General features: G+C 51.1%; 1 protein-coding gene across 13 annotated transcripts in view; it reads right to left on the bottom strand.

The window, feature by feature from the left end:
- Nucleotides 1-336: 336 nt before the first annotated feature.
- Nucleotides 337-21,657, bottom strand: part of MAD1L1 (mitotic arrest deficient 1 like 1) — a 408,622-nt gene continuing 387,301 nt past the window's right edge. For all 13 annotated transcript variants that reach the window (XM_063631057.1, XM_055262343.2, XM_063631054.1 and 10 more), the window contains one exon: nucleotides 337-784. In XM_063631057.1, coding sequence (XP_063487127.1) covers nucleotides 626-784 — 159 coding nt within the window. In that variant the 3' untranslated portion in view covers nucleotides 337-625. The remainder of the gene's footprint in view (nucleotides 785-21,657) is intronic.

The following is a 21,657-nucleotide window of genomic DNA, read 5'->3' as shown; positions in this document are numbered from 1 at the left end:
TCCTTATCTGTGAGGACAGTCCCCCCAACCCCCGTGCCTCCATCCGGGTTCCATCAGCAAGCGGAAGCCCCAGAGCTGGGGCCTGGCCTCGAGGGGGGAGCTGGAAGCTGCTAAGCAGAGGGGCCTCAGCCCATGGTGGTGGGGAGGGCACCCCAGCCACCCTTGGTCCCAGCTGCCATCTGTGCGCTGGCCGTGCACTCCCTGAGCGGAGATGCATGACCCACCCTAACGTTGTCTGGGCTGCAGATGGCAGCAGCTGCTGACGGAGCTCCTGCCCCTCCTCCCTCCCACCCTGCTAGGGCTGGGCCTCAGATAGATACACAGGGCGAGTGGGAGTGTCTGGGGGAGAAGACTTTATTTCACAAGGTGAGGAACCTGGGCTGTAGGAACCCGGGCTGGTGGCCGACACCCACACACCAGGCTCCGGGCCGCATGGGGTCTGCACGTGGGGAGGGTGCTGGTTGCCCCAGCAGGAAGCCGGACATAGGTCCCAGTGTGTCTCAGTCATGCCGCTGCCCTGTGGGGCTGGAGAGGCAGGACGTGCACCCAGCCTGCGGCTGGCAGGGCAGGGGACCTGCAGGTCAGGCCAAGCAGCGTGGCTCCGGCTATGCCCCGAGGCTGCAGGCTAGGCCACGGTCTGGCGGCTGAAGAGCTCGAGGGTGAGCGAGCTGAGGAAGGCGGGGATGCTGTCCTGGCGCCGCAGGTGCACCTCGATGAGCTCGCCCACCGTGTGCGAGAACTCCGTCTCCAGTAGCTGCATCTTGGAGCCCGAGGGGCTGGTGGCCTATGGGGTGGGCAAGAGACAAGACAGTGGTCAGCCCAACAGGCCCCTCCCCCTCCCCTCCCTCCCTACATAGCCCCTCCAGCCATGGGGGCTTCCCTCGGTCTGAGGACCTGGACAGGGGTAGATGTGTCCTCAACCCTGCCAGGCCTTATTCCAGGTCACCTAAAGGGACTGAATTAACCCAGGGCAAGGTCTCTCTCTGTCGTCTACGCAGACAGCTGGGGGTCCCAGGCACTGCGGGGTGTGCCCACCCAAGGGGCTGCCACCTCGCTCCTTCCTCCTCCACCTGGGGGGCTCCAGCACCTGTGCCCCCACCTGTGACAGGCCCCAGTGCCACTCTCCACTGAGGCTGGAGGACCCCACGCCCCAGGCAAGTCCTGCAACGCCTTCCAGACTGCCTGGGGCCCACGACCTAGTTTCCCCACTTGTGCAGGGGGCATGCTGGGGGCCTGGGGGGAGGGGGAGTCTGGCTCTGTGGATTCTGCTGCCCAGAGGGCGGCCTCCTGTAACTGCAGAACAGGCAAGGAGGAGATGGCCCGGTGACCAGGAGCTTCCAGACAGCGCTGCAGGAGCCAGGGGACACAGGGCAGGAGCCACAGGGTTCAGGTCACACAGCAGGTCTAAGCGAGCTGCTGTGTCACGGTCCTGGGCTGTGGGGAGTGGACAGAGGCCCTTCTGAGCTGCCCCTGAGAGCCAGCCCCACCCCGGTCAGCACCCACACAGCCCCAGGTCACACAGGACACAAACCCAGCCCACCACAAAGCTCCCTCTCAAACCACGTCCCTGAAAAGTCCTGTACCCAGAATATGCCCAGAACTCCCACAACTCCACCATGAAGAGGAAAGGGCCAATTAAACAAGGGGCGCTTGAACATTTCTCCAGAGAAGAGCCACATACGGCCAACGAGCTCATGCCAGGACGCCGGGCACCGAGGAAATGTGAATCGCAGCTGAGCGAGACAAGGACCTGCCTCACACCGACGGCCACTGAAAACAAACACCACACGCTGCTGGATTGAGGGGAATCAGACCCTCCGCATCGCTGGCGGGAGCGTGTGTGGTGCGGCCACTGCAAATAGCTGAACGCAGAGTCCATGGGCCCAGCACACGCCCGGGTGCGCAGCCAGGGGGTCTGAGCGCTGTCCACACACACACAGGCCTAGGCATAGATGTCCACAGCAACACGATCCCATCACTAACAGATGGAAAGTGGAACCAGCCCTCAACCGCCGGAAGGAGAGAGAAAACCGGGTTTACCCGTCAACACCGCTTCGTACAGCCGAACTCTGAGACACGCTGCCACGCAGGCAAACCCCGAAAACATGCCCAGCTAGTCACAAAGAAAGACCTGTTGGCACAACTCCATGCCCTGGGGATGTCCTGGAGGGGCACGTCAGGGCTCAGGGCCGGTGGAAAGGCACCACGGTTAGACTGGTCGCGGCTGCACACTGAATGTGCCTGGAAGAACAGAACGGTAGACTAATGGAACAGTAGACTTGAGGGTGAGCCGCATGTGTGTGCATCAGAGCTCAGGAAACCGTTTTGTAAAGCACTCCCTCCGCCCGGCAGCCCTCTGGGAACCCTCCCCAGGAGCCACAGGGCGCCTGGCCCGGCTGCACCCAGCTTGGTCCTGGCAGCTCCCCTGTCCACCGGAGCACATGCCTGAGCTGGGCCCGGCCCTGATGGTGTCGCACCCATCTGCTGTTGGCGCCCCTCCCCCCACCACCTTTGGAGCACGTGCTGCCCCCGAGGCCCTGCGGCCTGACCTGTTCCTGCACCTCCTCTGTTTCTCAGGAGCCGTCCCCCTGCCCTCCCCCTGTTCCTGCTGCCTTAGTACATTTGGCCTTGTCATAGTTCAACACAAACCATTTTTAAACAAAAACAAGAGAAACCACTCTGACCTTTTACTAAGAAAATCCTTTCATTTCTGCCTTCTGCTCTTGATTCTGAATTTCTCCCCCTAAATGTCAGAGGGGCTGATTCTCCTGCAGCTGCCGGGCAGGGGTGGGAGGCAGTGTGGGAAGAAGTCTCCTTAGCCAGCCCTTCGCCCTCTGCCCAACCCAGGGCTGGCAACCTGGCTGGGCCTGGGGCACTGTGGTGCAGACTCCGGCCAGGCTGGACCAAAGAACAGCTGTTCTCCACGCACCCGCCTTCCCCGGCCCTCAGAGGCTGGCAGGCTTTGCGAACCTGGCCGCTCATTTCTAAAAATATTTTTTTTTAGAGACAAGTCTCACTCTGTCACCCAGGCTGGAGTGCAGCAGCATGATCATGGCTCAGCCTCGAACTCCTGGGCTCAAGTGATCCACCGCAGCCTCCTGAGCAGTTGGAATGACAGGCATGTGCCACTACACCTGGCTAATGTTTAAATTTTTTTTAGAGATAGACTTTAGCTATGTTGCCCAGGCTGGTCTCAAACTCCTGGCCTGATGTGATCCTCCTGCCTCAGCTTCCCACGAGGTGAGGATTACAGGTGTGAGCTCTGATCATTCTTTATTTGAAACAGGTGCACCCCGCCAGCGTCAGCAAGACAGCTGCTCCCAACGGTAGGCCGGGCCGCCCACTCACGGCTGCTACAGCACCTCCTCTCTGCTGGCCTCAGGCGGCTCTGGAAGAATGACGCCCTAAGATACTGCGCTGCCCTCCAGGTGGGGGCGGGGGTGGATGGGGACAGGCAGGAGTGACCAGTGCTACTCTCCCAGCTCAAACCCCACACCAAGGCAGACCCAGCATTTGCAAAACACCAGCCCCCTGTGAACAAGTCGACCTGCCGTGCAGCCCACCTCTGCCTCCATTTCCCCCAGCGTACCCGGCCGCACTGGGAGGCGCCACCTCGGTCCAACACGCCGGCAGCACTCCGGCATGAGCAGGACCTGCTGAATGAGTGGCGCTGGGCCCATCCATCTCTGCTTAGCCCTCTGCCATGTTCAAATATCACACAGTCCCCAGGTACCTCGTAAATCACTATAATTAGGGGCTGCTCACTTGAAATTAGAGCACAATTTTTTAAAAAGCAAATTGCCAGTAAGACACGTTGGCTGTGGCTGGAAATATTTATGGGGCTGCCTGCGCGCCGGCTCTGGCTTCCTCTCCCTTCTGTCTGGCTGGCCGAGCTGCCACCTGTCTAGTCTGCACACACGGCTGGCGGGTGCCCTGGGGGAGACTGAGACACTCACTCTTAATGAAGACACTCGCGGCGTCCATTGTGGCCACTGCACTCCAGTCCAGATCCTGGCTGGCCTGGCCTGGGGCTCACCTGCCCCTCTGGAAGCAGAGCAGGCCTGCCCTGGAGGGCTGGGGGCCTCTGCGGCGTGTCTGTGGAACACGTGGGCCCGGGAGTGTGTGCCTGGCCCCCATTCCGGCTCTGCCACATGAGCAGTGCTCACACGGTGCCTGGGGCTGAGGGGCCTTACTAAGCGCTGGTCCCACCATCCCCTGAGCCGAGCCCCGTAGTGTCCCAGTGGGCATGACAAGAGGCACGGAGTGAGGGAGGGGTGGGGGCTGACAAGGTGCTTGGAGAGCAGAGACAGCGCCTCTCTCCACACCACCACCCGCAGGATGTGGTGGGGCTTGGAGGCCAAGGGGGAAGTGTGGGGGATTCCTGTCAAGAGCAAGACCCCCTGCTGCTGGGGGTCCAAGAGAAACTCCATGACGGGGAAACTCGAGGGGAAGAAGCTAGAGACGGAATGAAGGAAGCCCTGAATCTTGGCTCAGACAAGCAAAGCTGAAATAATGCAGTAAAAGGAGAAGACACGCAGGAAATGGAAACGATGCTACTTAGAGATACTGCGAAGTTATGTGAATCTTGTTCACCTGTGGGGTGGCATGAAGAGGTGGAGGCCACAGCAGTGGACATCAAAACCAGAAACCAGTCAGAGAAAGACAATAGGAAAACGGTGTAAGTGCCTGGAAATTAAACAGCACACTTCTAAGTAATCCACGAGTCAAATGGAATGCCTCGAAGGAAATAGAACAGAATGGAAACAAGAATACAGCATAATGAAATTTGCCAGACGCACCCAAGGCAGTGCTTCGAGGGAAACGGACAGCACTCAATGCCTGTATCAGGAAAGGAGAAAGATCTCAAATCAGTTCTCTAAATTCCTACTTCAAGAAACGAAGGGAAAAGCAAGCCCGAAGCAGCAGGAGGAAATAATAAAAGTCGGAATGAACAGGAAAACAAAAGATAGTTCCTAAAAGCAAAAACTGGTTTTTTAAAAACAGCAGTAAGGCCGGCCAGGAGCAGGGGCTCATGCCTGTAATCTTTGCACTTTGGGAGGCCAAGGCGAGAGGATCGCTTGAGCCCTGGAGTTGGAGACCAGCCCGGACAACACAGTGAGGCCCCATCACTATAATCAATCAGCCAGGTGTGGTGGCATGCACCTGTAGCCCCAGCTATGTGGGATCATGTGGGCCTAGGGGTTTGAGGCTGTAGTGAGCTATGATCACACCACTGCACTCCAGCCTGGGCTACAGAGTGAAATCCTGTCTCAAAAATTTGTTAAAAAGACCAGCAACGATAAAATCGATAAACCCCTCGCAAAACTGACAAAGATTAAAAAGGGGGCCGGGCGCGGTGGCTCACGCTTGTAATCCCAGCACTTTGGGAGGCCGAGGCGGGCGGATCACGAGGTCAAGAGATCGAGACCACGGTGAAACCCCGTCTCTACTAAAAATACAAAAAAAAAAATTAGCCGGGCGTGGTGGCGGGCGCCTGTAGTCCCAGCTACTCGGAGAGGCTGAGGCAGGAGAATGGCGTGAACCCAGGAGGCGGAGCTTGCAGTGAGCCGAGATTGTGCCACTGCACTCCAGCCTGGGTGACAGAGCGAGACTCCGTCTCAAAAAAAAAAAAAAAAAAAAAAAAAAAGGGGAGAGTGAAATGACCAATGTCAGAAATGGAAATATTACAATAGATCTACAAGCTATTAAAATAACAATAAAAAATACTACAGCAAAATCCGAACTGGACGGATCCCTCGAAAACTGCATCCTACCAAAACGTGCCAAGATAAAACAGACAGCCTCGGTAGTCCTATAACCATTAAATAAATCGAGTTTGTCGTAATTAAAATGCTACTCAAAATCTCCAGTCCCAGATGGTTTCACTAGAAAGTTTTACCAAACATTAAATATGAATTAATACCAATTTTACACAATCCCTTTTCGGTTAACAAAAGACAGGGAAACACCTTTCCACTATTAACCTTGTACCGAAACCAACAAGGATGGTGCACACACAAAAATAAGTATCAGTCTCTCATGAACTTAGATGCAAAAATACTCAACAAATACTAACAAATGGAATCCAGCAATATACGAAAAAGCGTATCACACCCTGACCAAGTGGGATTCAGTTTAGGTGTACAACAAAGGCTAGTTCAGATTTGAAAATCAATCAATGTTATTCACCCTATCAACAGGCTGAAGGAAAATAATATGATCCTATTGACACAGGCAAAGCATTTGACAAAATTTAATCTCCATTCCTGACAAGAACTCTCGCAAAGCAGGAATCGAGGGAAAGTCCTCCGACTTGGTAAAAAGCACCACAAAGAACCCTCAGCTCATGCTGCTTCATGGAAGAGTCTGGCCGCCTTCCCTCATTCGGTCAGCGGAGAGCTGGCTTTCCCCACTCATCCTCAACCCAGCACGGGAGCTCCTCACGCCAGGGCATGCAGATAAGAAAAGGAAAGCAGCAGCATAGGGATTGGAAAAGAACAGAACTGTCCCTACTCGCAAATGACATGACGGCCCACGTGGAAAACCCTGAGCAATCTGCAGAAAACTCCTGGAATGACATGACGGCCCACGTGGAAAACCCTGAGCAATCTGCAGAAAACTCCTAGATTGACATGACGGCCCACGTGGAAAATCCTGAGCAATCTGCAGAAAACTCCTAGATTGACATGACGGCCCACGTGGAAAATCCTGAGCAATCTGCAGAAAACTCCTCGAACACTAAGTGAGTTCACGAAGGTTGCAGGAAATAAGATGAACATACAAAAATTAACCACATTTCTATAAAGCAATTGCAAACAAGTGAAAAACAGAATTAGAGGGCAATATAATTTACAAAACATCTTAAATACTTGGGTATAAATCTAACAAAAACTTGTATAGTGTCTGTTTGCAGAAAGTTAGGAAATACTGATGAAAGGAATCAAAAGAATGTTTGTATAAATAGATACAATGTTTGTGAACTGGAAGACTTACAGTAAATCAATTTTTCCAAAATTGATCTTTGGTTTTAATGTAATTGGTGTCTAAACTTCAGCATATATATGTGTATATATATATATATATTTTTTTTTTTTTGAAACAGGGTCTTATTCTGTCACCCAGGCTGGAGCGCAGTGGTGCAGTCTTGGCTCACTGCAGCCTCACGAAATCTTCCTGCCTCAACGTGCCACGTAGCTGGTAACTACAGGTGTGCACCACCACTCATGGCTGTATTTTTTTCGTAGAGATGGGGTCTCCCTGTGTTGCCCAGGCTGGTCTCCAACTCCTGGCCTCAAGCGATCCTTTTGCCTTGGCTTCCCCAAGTGTTGGGATTACAGGTGTGAGCCATCACGACTGGCCAGCACCTTTTTTTTTTTTTTTTTTTTTAGAGAGACACAAGATTATTCTAAAATGTATATGGAAAGCAATTCCGAAAAAGAAGAGTGGAGGATTGTCCTTCCTGATGCTGAAAACTGTACAGCTACAACACAGCGTTATACGGCTCCTACGTCAGACAGACATGGCTGGGGCAGCACTGGAGGGGAGATGTGGAGACCAGCGGAACAGAACAGAGGAACTCAAAAGAGACCCACGGATACGTCCAGGCCATTTTCTAACAGAGAATATTATGCTGTGACCAAGTGGGACTTAGTCTAGGTGTACAAGGCTAGCTTGGTATTTGAAAATCAATGTAATCTGCTGTATCAACAGGCTAAAGAATAAACAACATATGATCCTATTAATTGATACAGAAAAGTCACAAAAAAGTCACAAAGGCGCTTGCTTCAGTGGAGGAAGAACAGTCTTGTCTTTGCTACAGCTGGTGCCAGAGCAGCTGGACATACTTAGTTAAAAAAAATTTTTTTTTTGACCGAAACCTCACATCTCATATAAATTTTAACTCAAACTGTATCATGAACTTACATGTAAAACACAGAATTACTTTAAAAAAGAAATCTTCGGGATCTGGATGAGGCAGAGCTCTGACACTCAACACCAAAGCACGATCCATAGAATAAAATTAAAATGGATAAATGGGCCTCACCAACATTTTAGGAAATTGCACAGTGGAAGAGCCTGTGAAGCAGATAAAAGGACAAGCTACACAACAGGGCGCCAGCGTCTCCCTGCCCATCTCTCCTAGAACGCCACGGCCACTGGGGACCCCGGCACCTGGAGGGGCCAGTGCACAGAACCCGGAGGGGTGACTGCAGCGTCTTAACCCCAAGTGGGATTCCTGCCTGTGCCCTGGCCCCACGGGGCAAGGCCCACATCTGTCGTCTTCTCCCTTTTCCCAGGACAGACCTCACCAGGCTGGAGAGTGGCCTGGGCACAGAGGCCGGGGCTGTGGCATTGGGGGCCATCGTGAGGGCAGAGCGCCCAGGCGTTCTCAGACACACCCCTGCTCCCACTGGCCTTCCTGGGAGAAGCACTCCCTTGTTCCAGATGAGAAGCCGCAGCTGCTGGGCCGGGGGAGGCACGAATATTCCATGCTCGGATCTGCAAGCGCCACGCGCCTAACTGGACACAGCTCCAGGCGCCTGCTTCCCTGAAGCCTGCTCCTCCTGTCCCTGGTGTGCTGCAAGCGCCGCTCCCGAGCAGGGCTGTGTGTGGGGAGAGGAAAGGAGCCCTCGGGGGAAGTTATGCTGGGTGCCCATTTGTAGGGGGAGGGAGAGCAGGAAGCAAGGTCCATGAGGATGGGGTGTCCTGCAGCTGGGTCCTGACCGGGGGCTGCTCCCTCTCCTGGGCCTAGGCACTACACGAAAACGGCGGGCAGTCAGACCACCTCCCGGCCGCCACCACATGCCCTCGACAGACCTTCCAGATAGACGGCTCGATCCTGACTGGAGCACTGCCGGCCCCAACGCCTCCTCTCTTACACCCCCTGCTTGTGCAGGCCTGGTGGCAGAGCTACCGGCGTGGGGGGCTTTCACACCCACCAGAACTAGCTTCTAACCTCGGCTTGGCCACCAGGAAGCTGCGTGACCCTGGGCACACCGACACACCTCTCTGAGCCCGGTCTGCATGCTGGGCATTGCCGAGAAGACGAATGAAGTCAGGTGCGTAAAACCGTCGGGCTCGGGAGACACCGAGCACAGCGGGATGAGGAAACCCCCGGGCCACGAGGACGGTGGCTGCCCCGTGCCCTGGCGCCATCGGATGGCGACGACTGGGAAGCGAGCTGCTGCCGGCCTTGTTCCCACCTTGCTGCAGCAGGACTGGTTGTCTGCCAGACCCCGGAGCCCCCAGGCTTCCCACAGAGGCTCCCCAACCAAGACCCGCAGGAGAGGAGATGGACATGCCTGGCTGGCCTCTGCCGGGGCAGCCGCAGGTCCCTGTGAACCTCGCTTGTAGAAGACACCTGCTCTCAAAGCCAGCAAAGGTGAGATTTTTTTTTGTCTTGAGGCTGTAAGGAAATCAAAGTGTTTTCAACTTCAAAAGACTCTCCAGGCTTCTCAAGTTGAGAATCTGACGCATCCCAGGCACTTTCATGCACACATGGGGCGAGCCAGGGAGAAGACTCAGCTGCGTCCACCGAGAGTAAGCCTTGAACTTCAGGGGTGAGAAAACCCTTCCAGTTCACACTGCGGCACGACACACTCTCACACCCACACTCACAGAGTGCAAAAGGACCCTTAGAAAATCATCAAAATGTTAACGGCGGTTAACTCGGAGTGTTGGGATGGGAAGTGACTCATGGTTCTCTGCATTTTCCAGATTTTTTTATATGCTGCATATTTGTAATTAGGAAAAAAGTATATCTAAATTATATCTGCAAGAGCGGAAGAGCTTCAAGACAGGCCGATGAGCACACGGGTTCCCCACTGCGGACACACGCAAGCCCCAATCCTTATCCACCTGGCCTGCAACCCTCGAGCGTCTTGCTCGTCTGCCCGTCTGCCCGTCTGGCTGGAGCATCTCCAGACGCTCTGTGGGAGGCCCCTCTGTGGGCTGCTGAGGCCGGTGCTGCCCGCCCACCTGCCCCAGATGTCCTGGGCCTGGGGTGCCACGCTGGCGTCGTGGCTGGCATCGTGGCTGGTGGCACCACAGACGGCGGGCATGGGTCACAGCGCAAGCCCAGCCAGCTGGTGGGGGTGGGTGGTGCTGGTCAGGTGGCCACAGCAGAGTCCGCTGAGGCCACCTGTCATAGGGCTGCTGCTGAGCTGTGACAGACATGGGCCCACGCCCCTTGGCACCCAGTGGCCAGGGCACCCGGGTTGGGCTTGCGCAAATCCCAGGTGGGGCACAGCTCTGTCTGTCCACAGGTCTTTGTGGTGCCCCTCTGAGTGCCTGTGAACAGTGCTGGGCAGTCTCACCATGCATACAGCTCTGCATGAACCTCCCTAAAAAGTCTCAGGGGCTGAAGGCCTTGGACCATGGCATCAGGGTCCAGAAGTGATAAACCTGGGTAATGTGTGCCCTCATCCCAGCGGGTGCTGCTGGGGATTAGAGGTCAGCACAGTCCCAGCCCCGGGGTTGAAGGCCAGCGCGGTCCCAGCTTGGCTTCATGACCTCGGCGGCAGTGATCTGTATCCCAAAGGTTGGCCGTGAAAACGTCAAGACCGTGCTGAGCCTGCCGGGTACAGCGTGAAAATGGCTGGTGCCACCGTGGTCTACACAACCAGTTAGACCGGGATACCAAGGACTCCTGGCAGCCTCACACCTCACAGCTGGGCTCTGCACAGGAGTCTCAGGTGCTGTGGGGCCAGCATGCCTGCTGCACATCCACGGCCCGAGGGTGACCCAGGAGCAGCAGTCACTGCCGAGTCCTGATAGTCACTGCCTGGCCTGTCCGTGCTCTGAGAAGGGAGAGAGCAAGCTTCTCGCCTCTGGTGTGTTACCTCGGCCGAGGGACTCCTCCTCCAGGCTGGCCACAGGACTTGTTCCAGTCCATGCCTGACTCCCCCGCTCACGGCCTCACTCCCTCATGGATGCCCGCGGCCAGTCCAGCCCCACCCTGCACAGGCCCCCCAGCTCCAGGCCCAGCACAGCTCAGCTCCTTGGAGCTCCTGGTCGGGAGGTCCAGGTCTCACCCCAAGACACCCTGCTGTGTGCACGGCCCTCAGCTCCCACCCCTCTCTGCCCCACTGTCCCTCTGGTGTCCCTCGGGGGAGGCGACGCAGCCGGGCCCAAAGGAGGCCTCGCAGATGCTGCCACGTGAACACTGCGCCGAGGGCCTGGCGGCAACTGGGTCAGGACAGCTTGGACAGAATGCCGAGAACAAATGTCCCGGCATGAAGTTCCAAAGAACGGAAGCTGGCAAAAAGCGTGTCCGGCACAGGGAAAATAGCTCAGCCAATTATTCCTGCCTAATTGTACCGAGGAAAGCATCTAAATACTGCCTGTGCTAATTATACCAACGTTATTGGGGTTTATCTTCCCGGCGAGGGTGACCTTTCCTTCAAGAGTGACTGGCGGGGCGGGCAAGGCCAGGCACCCCAGCAGTCGCAGAAAAATCCCAAACCAACAATTATTATTATTATTATTCTATTTATACAGCTCCCCCTCGCACACGGGCGTTCTGCTTTACAGCCACACGCAGCTGCTCCTGCAGCCGCAGCCGGAGGGGAGCGGAGGGAGTGGGGGCACCGGCTCGGGGTGGGGTGGCCTGCGCAGCCCCTGCTGTGAGTGGCATCCGCCACGGGCGGCTCCAAGGGCCGTGGAAGGGCATGGAGGCCACAGGGATGAGTTACAGGAGGTGGCGGGGAGAGAGAAGCGGCTGAGTGTGGGTTAAAAGACAGGGACTGGCCCCGAGGGCAGCAGGAGCGCAGAGCACAGTGAAGGTTAAGGGAAGAAAGGGGACGCGGCGGGCAGGCGTGACGGGTGCTCAGCTCAGGCACGCAGGTGAGGAGGGAGGAGCTGCAGCACAGCCGTTGCCCAGTGGCTCCCTGAGCCCCACCCAGGTGTGGGGTCCTCCCCTCCTGAGCCCGGCCTGGGTGTGGGGGCCTCCCTTCCTGAGCCCGTCCCGGGTGTGGGGTCCTCCCCTCCTGAGCCCATCCGGGGTGTGGGTTCCTTCCCTCCTGAGCCCGGCCTGGCTGCGGGGTCCTCCCCTCCTGAGCCCGTCCTGGGTGTGGGGTTCTCCCCTCCTGGGCCCATCCGGGATGTGGGTTCCTTCCCTCCTGAGCCCGGCCTGGCTGCGGGGTCCTCCCCTCCTGGGCCCGGGCTAGACAGCACCACCCTTTCCAGATGTAGCCGAATGAGGAGGAGAGGAGAGGACGTCAGTGGCCTCTGCGCCTTCTCACCTCCACCCAGGCGAGGCCCATGCTGCTGGGGGTGACGTTTCGTGGAGCACCAGGCTTAGGGCAATGTGATGCTGGGGATGTGGGGTGAGGGGGGCTGGAGATGCAGGCCTGCCCTCCTGTGAGGCTGCCCCTCTTATCTGCTGTGGGCCCCGGGGACCATCAGTTTGTCTCTCTGAGCTGAAGTTTCCTGAATGTAAAATGGAGACAAAATGCCTATTTTCCCACCTCAGAGGGTGGCCGGCAGCTTCCGGCCAAGACAGAGCCACAAGGACAGATGCACCTGCCATCTGAAACAGCCAGAATATGAGGCATCAAATGTGAAACAACAGTTTTCAGTCAGGAAGGGTGGCGGGCCCTGAGACACGGGGCGAGCCCCGGGAGACCGGTCACGGCCCAGGCAGGGCCTCAGGGGACCCGAGTTGAGGGACAGGGCTGGAGCTGGAGCCGGGGCCCAGGAGAGTGCTGGAGAGGAGGGCTGAGTTCCCTGGAGTGCTCGGTGAGAGGCTGAGAAAACCTGGAGCATTACAGAGAAAAACCCAGAAAACGGCGCCTGAAGCTCACACTGGGCTGGAGCAGTTGCCTGTCTCCGGCAGCCTCGCGGGAAAGCCTGTGAACTAGGCAGCTCCAGGGCACAGCACTGAGATGGACGCCCCTCAGCAAGGGGCGGTGTGAGCCCCAGACAGACGCTGCCCTGCTCCCACCTCACACTTCCTAAACCGAGACCCAGAGAACCAGGCTGTTTCCAAGTACCTGAACTGTGTCTCCGAACAGAGCTCACGAATATTTATGGGAACACATGCACATGCACACACAGGCACACGCACACATGCACACACAGCCCCGCAGCACTCAACAAAGAGAAAATCAGCTGAGTGAAACGAACCTAGGGCTGACCTGACGTCAGAAGCGGCAGATCACATTAAGTCACTGTAACTTTGCTCCATATGCCCAAAAAGTTGAGGACAGACATAAAAGGGACAAAAAAGAGCCAAATTGACCTTCTAAGGATGAAGACAACAAGTGCGGGGACGGATCCATGCCAGATCAGACATTGCGGAAACAGGATCAGTGAAGCTGCAGATACAACCACGGAAACCGTCCGAGATGAAACAGATGAGAAAAAGAAAGAAAAGCGCATACAAACAAAAAGGAAAAAACGGAAAGATAAATATAAAGGAGGCAGCACATTGGGTGTGGGCTGCGGAGTGACGTCACGTGGCCTGACACATGGGGCGGGAGTCCTAGGAGGCGGGCTGGTGGCACTTCTGAAATGGCCCCTGATGGTCCCCACCTCCAGGCATCACCCGCATCAGCGCCAGCCCTTCAGCATGACTTATAGCTGATGGAAAGTGTGGCGCAAGTGCTGGCTGTCCCCTCTGCGGTCGCGTCACAGCAGCCGTGACTTCTGCGGCTCCCACCCTGGTTCTCAGCGCTCTGACACGCCAGCTGCTGCGCGTGAGCTGCCCACATGGCGAGGAGCTGCCATAGGAACCAAGCACAGCAGCCCAACCACGGATGAGAAACAGAATCCTTCTGATGGCCACGCGGGTGTACCTGGATGTGGGACCTTCCCCAGCAGAGCTAAGAGGACCGTGGCTGGTGAGATCTCTGAGCAGAGAGCCAGCTCAGCCACACTTGGACTCCTGACCTCAGAAGCCACGAGCCACTGAGCTCTGCAGCGATGTTATTCAAGGACTGGCTGCCAATGGTGGGGACACGAAAGAGTCTTGAAAAAGCAATGGCCCCAATTTTCTGAAATGTGTGCAAAAGTGTACACTGAGAGATCTGAGAAGTTCAAAGAACCGCAACCACCAAAAAAAAAAAAAAGGGGGGGGATGACATCAAAGTACACAAAGCACATCATAATCAAACTGCTCAAAACCAGTAGTACAGATTAAATATTAAAAGCAGTCAGAGGAAGAAAGGACAATTGACTGACAGAGGAACAAAGATGAGGATGACAGCAGACTTCTCAGAGGAAATACTAGAATTAAGAAGACAGTGAGATCACCTCTGTAAAGTACAGAAAGACAAAAAAAAGCCCAGAATTCTCCACCCAGTGGAAATATCTCCCCCCAAATAAAGACTTCTTCAGGTGTGCAAGAGCTTAAAATATCCCAAAGCAGCTGATTCGCACTGCAAGAATATTAAAGGAAGCCCTTCAGACAGAAGGAAAATGAGGATGCAAACAGGGCTTACACAACAGGCCAGGCACGGTGGCTCACATCTGTAATCCCAGCACTGTGGGAGGCCGAGGTGGGAGGATCACCTGAGGTCAGGAGTTCAAGACCAGCCTGGCCAACATGGTGAAACCCTGTTGGGGCCAATACAAAATTGGCCACGTGTGGTGGCGCATCCCTGTAATCCCAGCTACTCGGGAGGCTGAGGCAGGAGAATCACTTTAACGTGGGAGGCGGAGGTTGCAGTGAGCCGAGATTGCGCCACTGCACTCCAGCCTGGATGACAGAGTGAGACTCTGTCTCAAACAATAAAAATAAAAATAAAAACAAACATGGGCCTACACAACAAGAAGGAAGAACAGCCCTACTCCTTCCATGAATGAGGGGTGGGAGCTGCATGTGCAGACATATACAACATTTACAACTATTATTTACATCTCTTTCAAAGATAACTGACTAAACAGAAATAAAAACAAAGTATTGTGGGGTTTATCATGTGCATAAATAAAATATATTATAAGCAGAGGACTAAGGCAGGAAGGAGAAGACTGGAAGTATGTGACTGTCAGGTTCTCACACTACACACAAGGTGGTGTCGTATCATTCGAGGATGACTGTGTTAAAGATCTACATACCCTAAATCCTAACACAACCTGTAAAAAAGACAGTTAACAAATCAAAAAAGGAGACACATGAACTTGTAAAAAATTCAATCCAAGAAAGGCAGAAAAAGAGGGAAGAAAAAAGAACAAAGGACAGACAGGACAAACAGAAAACAAGTAACAAGTTGATAGACTTATCTAATCAAAGTAGTAATCAATTTAAATGTAAATGTCCTAAACGCCCCAGTGAAAAGGCAGAGATTGTCAGATTTTATGCACATTTAAGACTCAGCTATATCCTGCTTTTAAGAAGCACATTTTAACTATGAAGACACAGTAGATTAAAAGTAACGTGAATCAGATACAGCGTGCTCACAGAAGCCAATTCGCCCTGTGTTCATATGAGCACACCTTGCTTCATCTGTTGCCTGACTGCTTCACAGACACTGCATTTTTTACAAGTTTAACGTCGGTGTCTGGCAAGTCTATCGGCACTATTTTTCCAAAAGCATGGATTCACTTCATGTCTGTGTCGTATATATTTCCAACTTTTTCATTATTAATATTATGGTAGTCTGTCATCTGTGATCTTTGATGTCACCATTGTAATTGTTTCGGAGCGCCACAAACAGTGCCCATAAGATAGCAAACTTAACTGACAAATGTGTGTGTGTTCTGACTGCTCCGCTAACCAGCCATCCCCCATCTCTCTCCTTCTCCTTGGGCCTCCCCATTCCCTGAGACATGACCATCACAACAATATTGAAGCCAGGTCCATTAATAACCCTAGAATGGCCTCTAGGTGTTCAAGTGAAAGAAGACTCATGTGTCTCTCACTGTAAATCAAAAGCTAGAGATAATTAAGTTTAGTGAGGAAGGCATGTTGAAAACTGAGACAGGCCAAAAGCTAGGTCTCTTGCACCACATGGCTAGCCTGCAAAGGAGAAGTTCATACAGGAAATCGCAAGGGTTATTCCCGCACACACATGAATGATAAGAAAGCAGAACAGCCTTACTGCTAATATGGAGATTTTCAGGACGGTAAATGAGCCCTTGGGGCCCTTAAGAATGATGCTACGTCTTCTCTCTCTGTGCTCTATCAGTGGAACAACAAAGCCTGGATGACAGCACATCTGTTCAAACGTAGCACAGTGCATTGAATATTTTAAGCCCACTGTTGGGACCTTCTGCTCAGAAAACAAAATTCCTTTCAAAATATTATTGCTCACTGACAATGCAACTAGTTACTGGGCTCTGATGGAGATGAATGTTGTTTCTATGGCTGCTAACACAGCATCCATCCTGTAGCCCCTAGATCAAGGGACAATTGACTTTCAAGTGTTATTATTTAAGAAATACATTTTGTAAGGCTATAGTTGTCACAGAGTGCTTCCTCTAATGAATCTGGGCAAAGTCAACTGAAAACTTTCCGGAAAGGAGCTGTCATTCTAGATGCCATTAAGAACATTAGTGATTTACGGGAGGAGGTCAAAGTATCACCATTAACAGGAGTTTAGAGAAGTTGGTTCCAACCCTCATGGATGACTTGGTTCAAGAAGATGTCAGTGGAGGAAGATGGACAGATGTGGTGAAAATAGCAAGAGAACTAGAATTAGAAGCAGAGCCTGAAGATGTGACTAAATTGCTGCAATTTCATGATCAAGCTTGAATGGATGAGGAGCTGCTTCTTATGAATGAACAAAGAAAGTGGTTTCTTGAGATGGAATGTGCTCCTGGTGAAAATGCTGTGAACACTGTTGAAAAATGACAGCAAAGTACATAAACTTAGTTGATAAAGCAGTTTGAGGGGTTGAGAGGATTGGCTCCAAGATAGAAAGAAGTTCTACTGTAGGTAAAATGGTATTAGAGAGCACGGCATGATACAGAGAAGTCTTTCACGAGAGGAAGAGTCAATCAATGTGGTCAGCTTCATTGCTGGTTTTTTTTTTTTTTTGCGGGGGGGATGGAGTCGTGCTCTGTTGCCCAGGCTGGAGTGCAGTGGTGTGATCTCAGCTCACTGCAACCTCCACCTCCCAGGTTCAAGCGATTCTCGTGCCTCAACCTCCCAAGTAGCTGGGATTTCAGGTATGTGCCACCATGCCTGGCTAATTTTTGTATCTGTAGTAGAGACAGGGTTTCACCATGTTGGCCAGGCTGGTCTCGAACTACTGGCCTCAAGTGATCCACTTGCCTCGGCCTCCCGAAGTGCTGGGATTACAGGTGTGAGCCACCGCACCCAGCCCGTTGGTGTTTTTAGAAACTGTCACAGCCACCCCAGCCTTCAGCAACCACAACCCTGATCCGTCAGCAGCCATCGCCATCAAAGCAAGAACCTACGCCAGCAAAGAGATTACAACTGGCTAAAGGTTCGGGTGATCATTAGCATTTTTAAGCAATAAAGTATTTTTAAAATCAGGACATGTACATTGTTTTTTTTTTTTTTTTTGAGATGGAGTCTCGCTGTCGCCCAGGCTGGAATCAGTGGTGAGATCTCGGCTCACTGCAGGCTCTGCCCCTCGGGGGTTCATGCCATTCTCCTGTCTCAGCCTCCCGAGTATCTGGGACCACAGGCGCCCGCCACCTCGCCCCAGCTAATTTTTTTGTATTTTTTAGTAGAGACGGGATTTCACCATGTTAGCCAGGATGGTCTCAATCTCCTGACCTCGTGATCCACCCGCCTTGGCCTCCCAAAGTGCTGGGAGGATTATAGGAGTGAGCCACCACGCCCGGCCCATTGTTTTTTAAAGACATAATGCTGTTGTACACTTGATAGACTACAGCATAGGATAAACATAACTTTTACATGCACTGGGAAACAAAATTCATGGGACTCCCTTTATTGTGATATTGGCTTAATCACAGTGGTCTGGAACCAAATCTGCGATATACCTAAGGTTGCTTATTGACAGTGCAACTCTGTATCAATAAAGTAGATTTCAGAGCAAAGAATATTACTATCAATAAAGGTCATTTCATAATGATAAAAGGGTCCATTTATATATGAAACAACTGGAATGCAAGAAGGAATAGAGAAATCTGTAATTATAGTCAGAGATGTCAATATTCGTCTATCAATAACTGATAAAACAGGAAGACAGAAAATTGGCAAGGATATAGAAGCTTTGCAAACATTATTAAAAATGTCTGCTACTTGACATCAATATAGCACATTCCAGTGGGATACAGGATACACACAGATTTCAAGTACACACACAAACATTTACCAAGGCAGTAACATTCTGGATGGACCTTAAAACAAATTTCAAGAAATGTGACCAGATGCAGTGGCTCACGCCTGTAATCCCAGCACTTTGGGAGGCTGAGGCAGGTGGATCACCTGAGATCAGGAGTTTGAGACCAGCCTGGCCTGATGAAACCCCATCTCTACTAAAAATACAAAAATTAGCTGGGTGTGGTGGCACATGCCTGTAATCCCAGTTACTCGGGAGGCTGAGGTAGGAGGCAGGAGAATCACTTGAACCTGGAAGGCAGAGGTTCCAGTGAGCTGAGATCACGCCACTGCACTCCAACCTGGATGACAGAATGAGACTCCGTCTCCAAAAGAAGTAAAAGGATTCAGACTATTCGAGAATGTTCTCTGACAATAATGAAATTAAATGAGAAATTAGTAACAGAACGACATCTGGATTTTCAAAAAATGTGGAAACTAACACACTTCTAAATAACCCATATGTCAAAGAAGAAATCAAAAGGGAGATTAGTAAGTGATTTGAACTGAATGAAGATAAAAACAAAATATCAGAATTTGTGGGATGCCACTAGAGCAGAAACTAGGGGGAAACTTATAGCACTGAATGTCCACATTAAAAAAAGAAGAAAGGTCTCAAATCAGAGACTTCAGCTCCGACCTTAAGAAACTAAAGAAGGGCAAATTAGACAAAGTAAGCAAAAGAAAGAAAATAAAGATCAAAGCAACAATGGTGAAAGAAAACAAAAAAGCAGTAGAAATAATAAAACCAAAAACTGTTTCTAGCCAGACTGACCTGGAATAAAAAAGAAGAGACAAATTACTAACATCAGAAATAAGAGGGGTGATAGCACTACAGATCCTACAGATGTTAAAAGGATAGTAAGAGAAATTATGAACAACTTTATGCCAATATCTTTCAAAACAGACAAAATGGACAAACTTCTAAAGATACAAACTACTAAAGTTCACCACAAAAGAAAAAGACAATGTGAATAACTCTATGTCTATCAAGACACTGATGTGTAGTTAAAACCTCACAAAGAAAACTTCAAGGTTCATTGGGTTTACTGATGAATTGGATCAACTATTTAAAAAAGAAATAATATCAATTCTACATTAACTCTTTTTTTCCAGTTTGTTTTGATCAAGAATTCTACATGAACTCTTTAAGAAAACTGAAGAGGAGGAATGCTTTCCAACCCACTCTGTGAGACCAACATTACTATGATATACAAATCAGAAGATATTACAAGCTGCACCCCCCAAAAACTATGGAACAACCCTAAGGAATATTTATGCAAAAATTCAAAACAAAATGGTTAGCAATTCACATCCAATAACATATAAAAAGGATAATGTACTATGACTAAGTGGGGTTTATCTTAAGAATACAAGGTTGGTTTAACCCTAGAAAATCAAAGTAATTCCACATATTAACAAAGTACAAAAGGAAAACCATATGATCAACTCAATAAATGCAGAAAAAGCATCTGATCAAACCCAACAGGCATTCCTCAAAAAAGAAAAAAAAAAATTCTCAGCAAACTAGGATTAAAAGAGAACTTCCTCAGCCTGAGAAAGGGTATCTATGAATGACGTACAGAGAATACCACACTTAATGGCTAAAGACTGGATGCTTCTCCCTCAGATCTGAAAGAGGACAAAGATGTTCACTCTCACTGCTTGTATTCAGCATCATCCTGAAGGTTCTAGCTAGTGAAATAACACAAGAACAAGGAACTTCACAAGCATCCAGTGTGGATAAGTGGAAGTGCAAGTGTACTTACAGATAATATCGTTGTCTAAGGAGAAAATCCCATCAGATATACCAAGAAGCTACTGGAACTAACACATGAGTTTAGTGAAGTTGCAAAATAAAAAGATCAATATACAAATGAATTGTTTTTATATAGTAGCAACAGTAATTAAATGTAAAAACAAAACCCTTTTATAATAATATCAAAATCTAAAATACTTGGGATAAATCCGAAAAAGATGTGAAACACCTATGTTATCAGGAAGGGGTCTCAATCTAGACCTCAAGAGAGGGTTCTTGGATCTCACACAAGAAAGAATTTGAGGACGGCCCGGCGCGGTGGCTCACGCTTGTAATCCCAGCACTTTGGGAGGCCGAGGCGGGCGGATCACGAGGTCAGGAGATCGAGACCACGGTGAAACCCCGTCTCTACTAAAAATACAAAAAATTAGCTAGGCGTGGTGGCGGGCGCCTGTAGTCCCAGCTACTCGGAGAGGCTGAGGCAGGAGAATGGCGGGAACCCGGGGGGCGGAGCTTGCAGTGAGCCGAGATTGCGCCACTGCACTCCAGCCTGGGCGACAGAGCGAGACTCCGTCTCAAAAAAAAAAAAAAAAAAAAAGAAAGAATTTGAGGCGAGTCCATACAGTGAAGTGAAAGCAAGTTTATTAGGAAAGTAAAGAAATGAAAGAATGGCTACTTCATAGGCAGAGCAGTGATGTGGGCTGCTCGACTAACACTTAGACTGTATTTCTTGATTATATGCTAATCAAGGGGTGGATTATTCATAAGTTTTCCGGGAAAGGGGTAGGCAATTCCCAGAACTGAGGGTTCTTCCCCCTTTTAGACCATATAGGGTAACTTCCTGACATTGCCATGGCATTTGTAAGCTGTCATGGCACTGGTGGGAGTGTTGTGTCATATGCTAATGCATTATAATTACAGTATAACGAGCAGTGAGGATGACCAGAGGTCACTTTCTTTTTTCTTTTCTTTTTTTTTTTTTAAGACTGAGTCTCACTGTGCTGCCCAGGCTGGAGTGCAGTGGCGCAATCTCGGCTCACTGCAACCTCCGCCTCCTGGGTTCAAGCAATTCTTCTGCCTCAGCCTCCTGAGTAGCTGGGATTACAGGCATGCACCACCATGCCTGGCTAATTTTGTATTTTTAGTAGAGATGGGGTTTCACCATGTTGGTCAGGCTGTTCTTGAACTCCTGATCTCATGATCTGCCTGCCTCAGCCTCCCAAAGTGCTGGGATTACAGGCGTGAGCCACCACACCCGGCTGACCAGAGGTCATTTTCATGGCTGTCTTTGTTTTGGGGGTTCGGGGCCAGCTTCTTTACTGCAACATGTTTTATCAGCCAAGTCTTTGTGACTTGCATCTTGTGCGAACTTCCTATCTCATCTTGTGACTATGAAAGCCTAACCTTCTGGGAAAGCAGCCCTGTAGCTCTCAGCCTTATTTCACCCAGTCCTTATTCAAAATGGAGTCACTCTTGTTCAAATGCCTCTGACACCCACACACTGAAAATGAGAACACATTGCTGAGAGAAATTGCTCATAGATTAGAAGTTTCCATATTGTTAAGATGTCAATTATCCCAAAATGATCTATAGAGTCAGCGTAATTGCAACTAAAATCCTAGCAGGCTGACAAAGATGCAAAAGG

The sequence above is a fragment of the Symphalangus syndactylus genome, chromosome 22, assembly GCF_028878055.3.
Source record: "Symphalangus syndactylus isolate Jambi chromosome 22, NHGRI_mSymSyn1-v2.1_pri, whole genome shotgun sequence".
Lineage (NCBI taxonomy): Eukaryota > Metazoa > Chordata > Mammalia > Primates > Hylobatidae > Symphalangus > Symphalangus syndactylus.
This window is presented reverse-complemented; position numbering and strand designations above follow the sequence as displayed.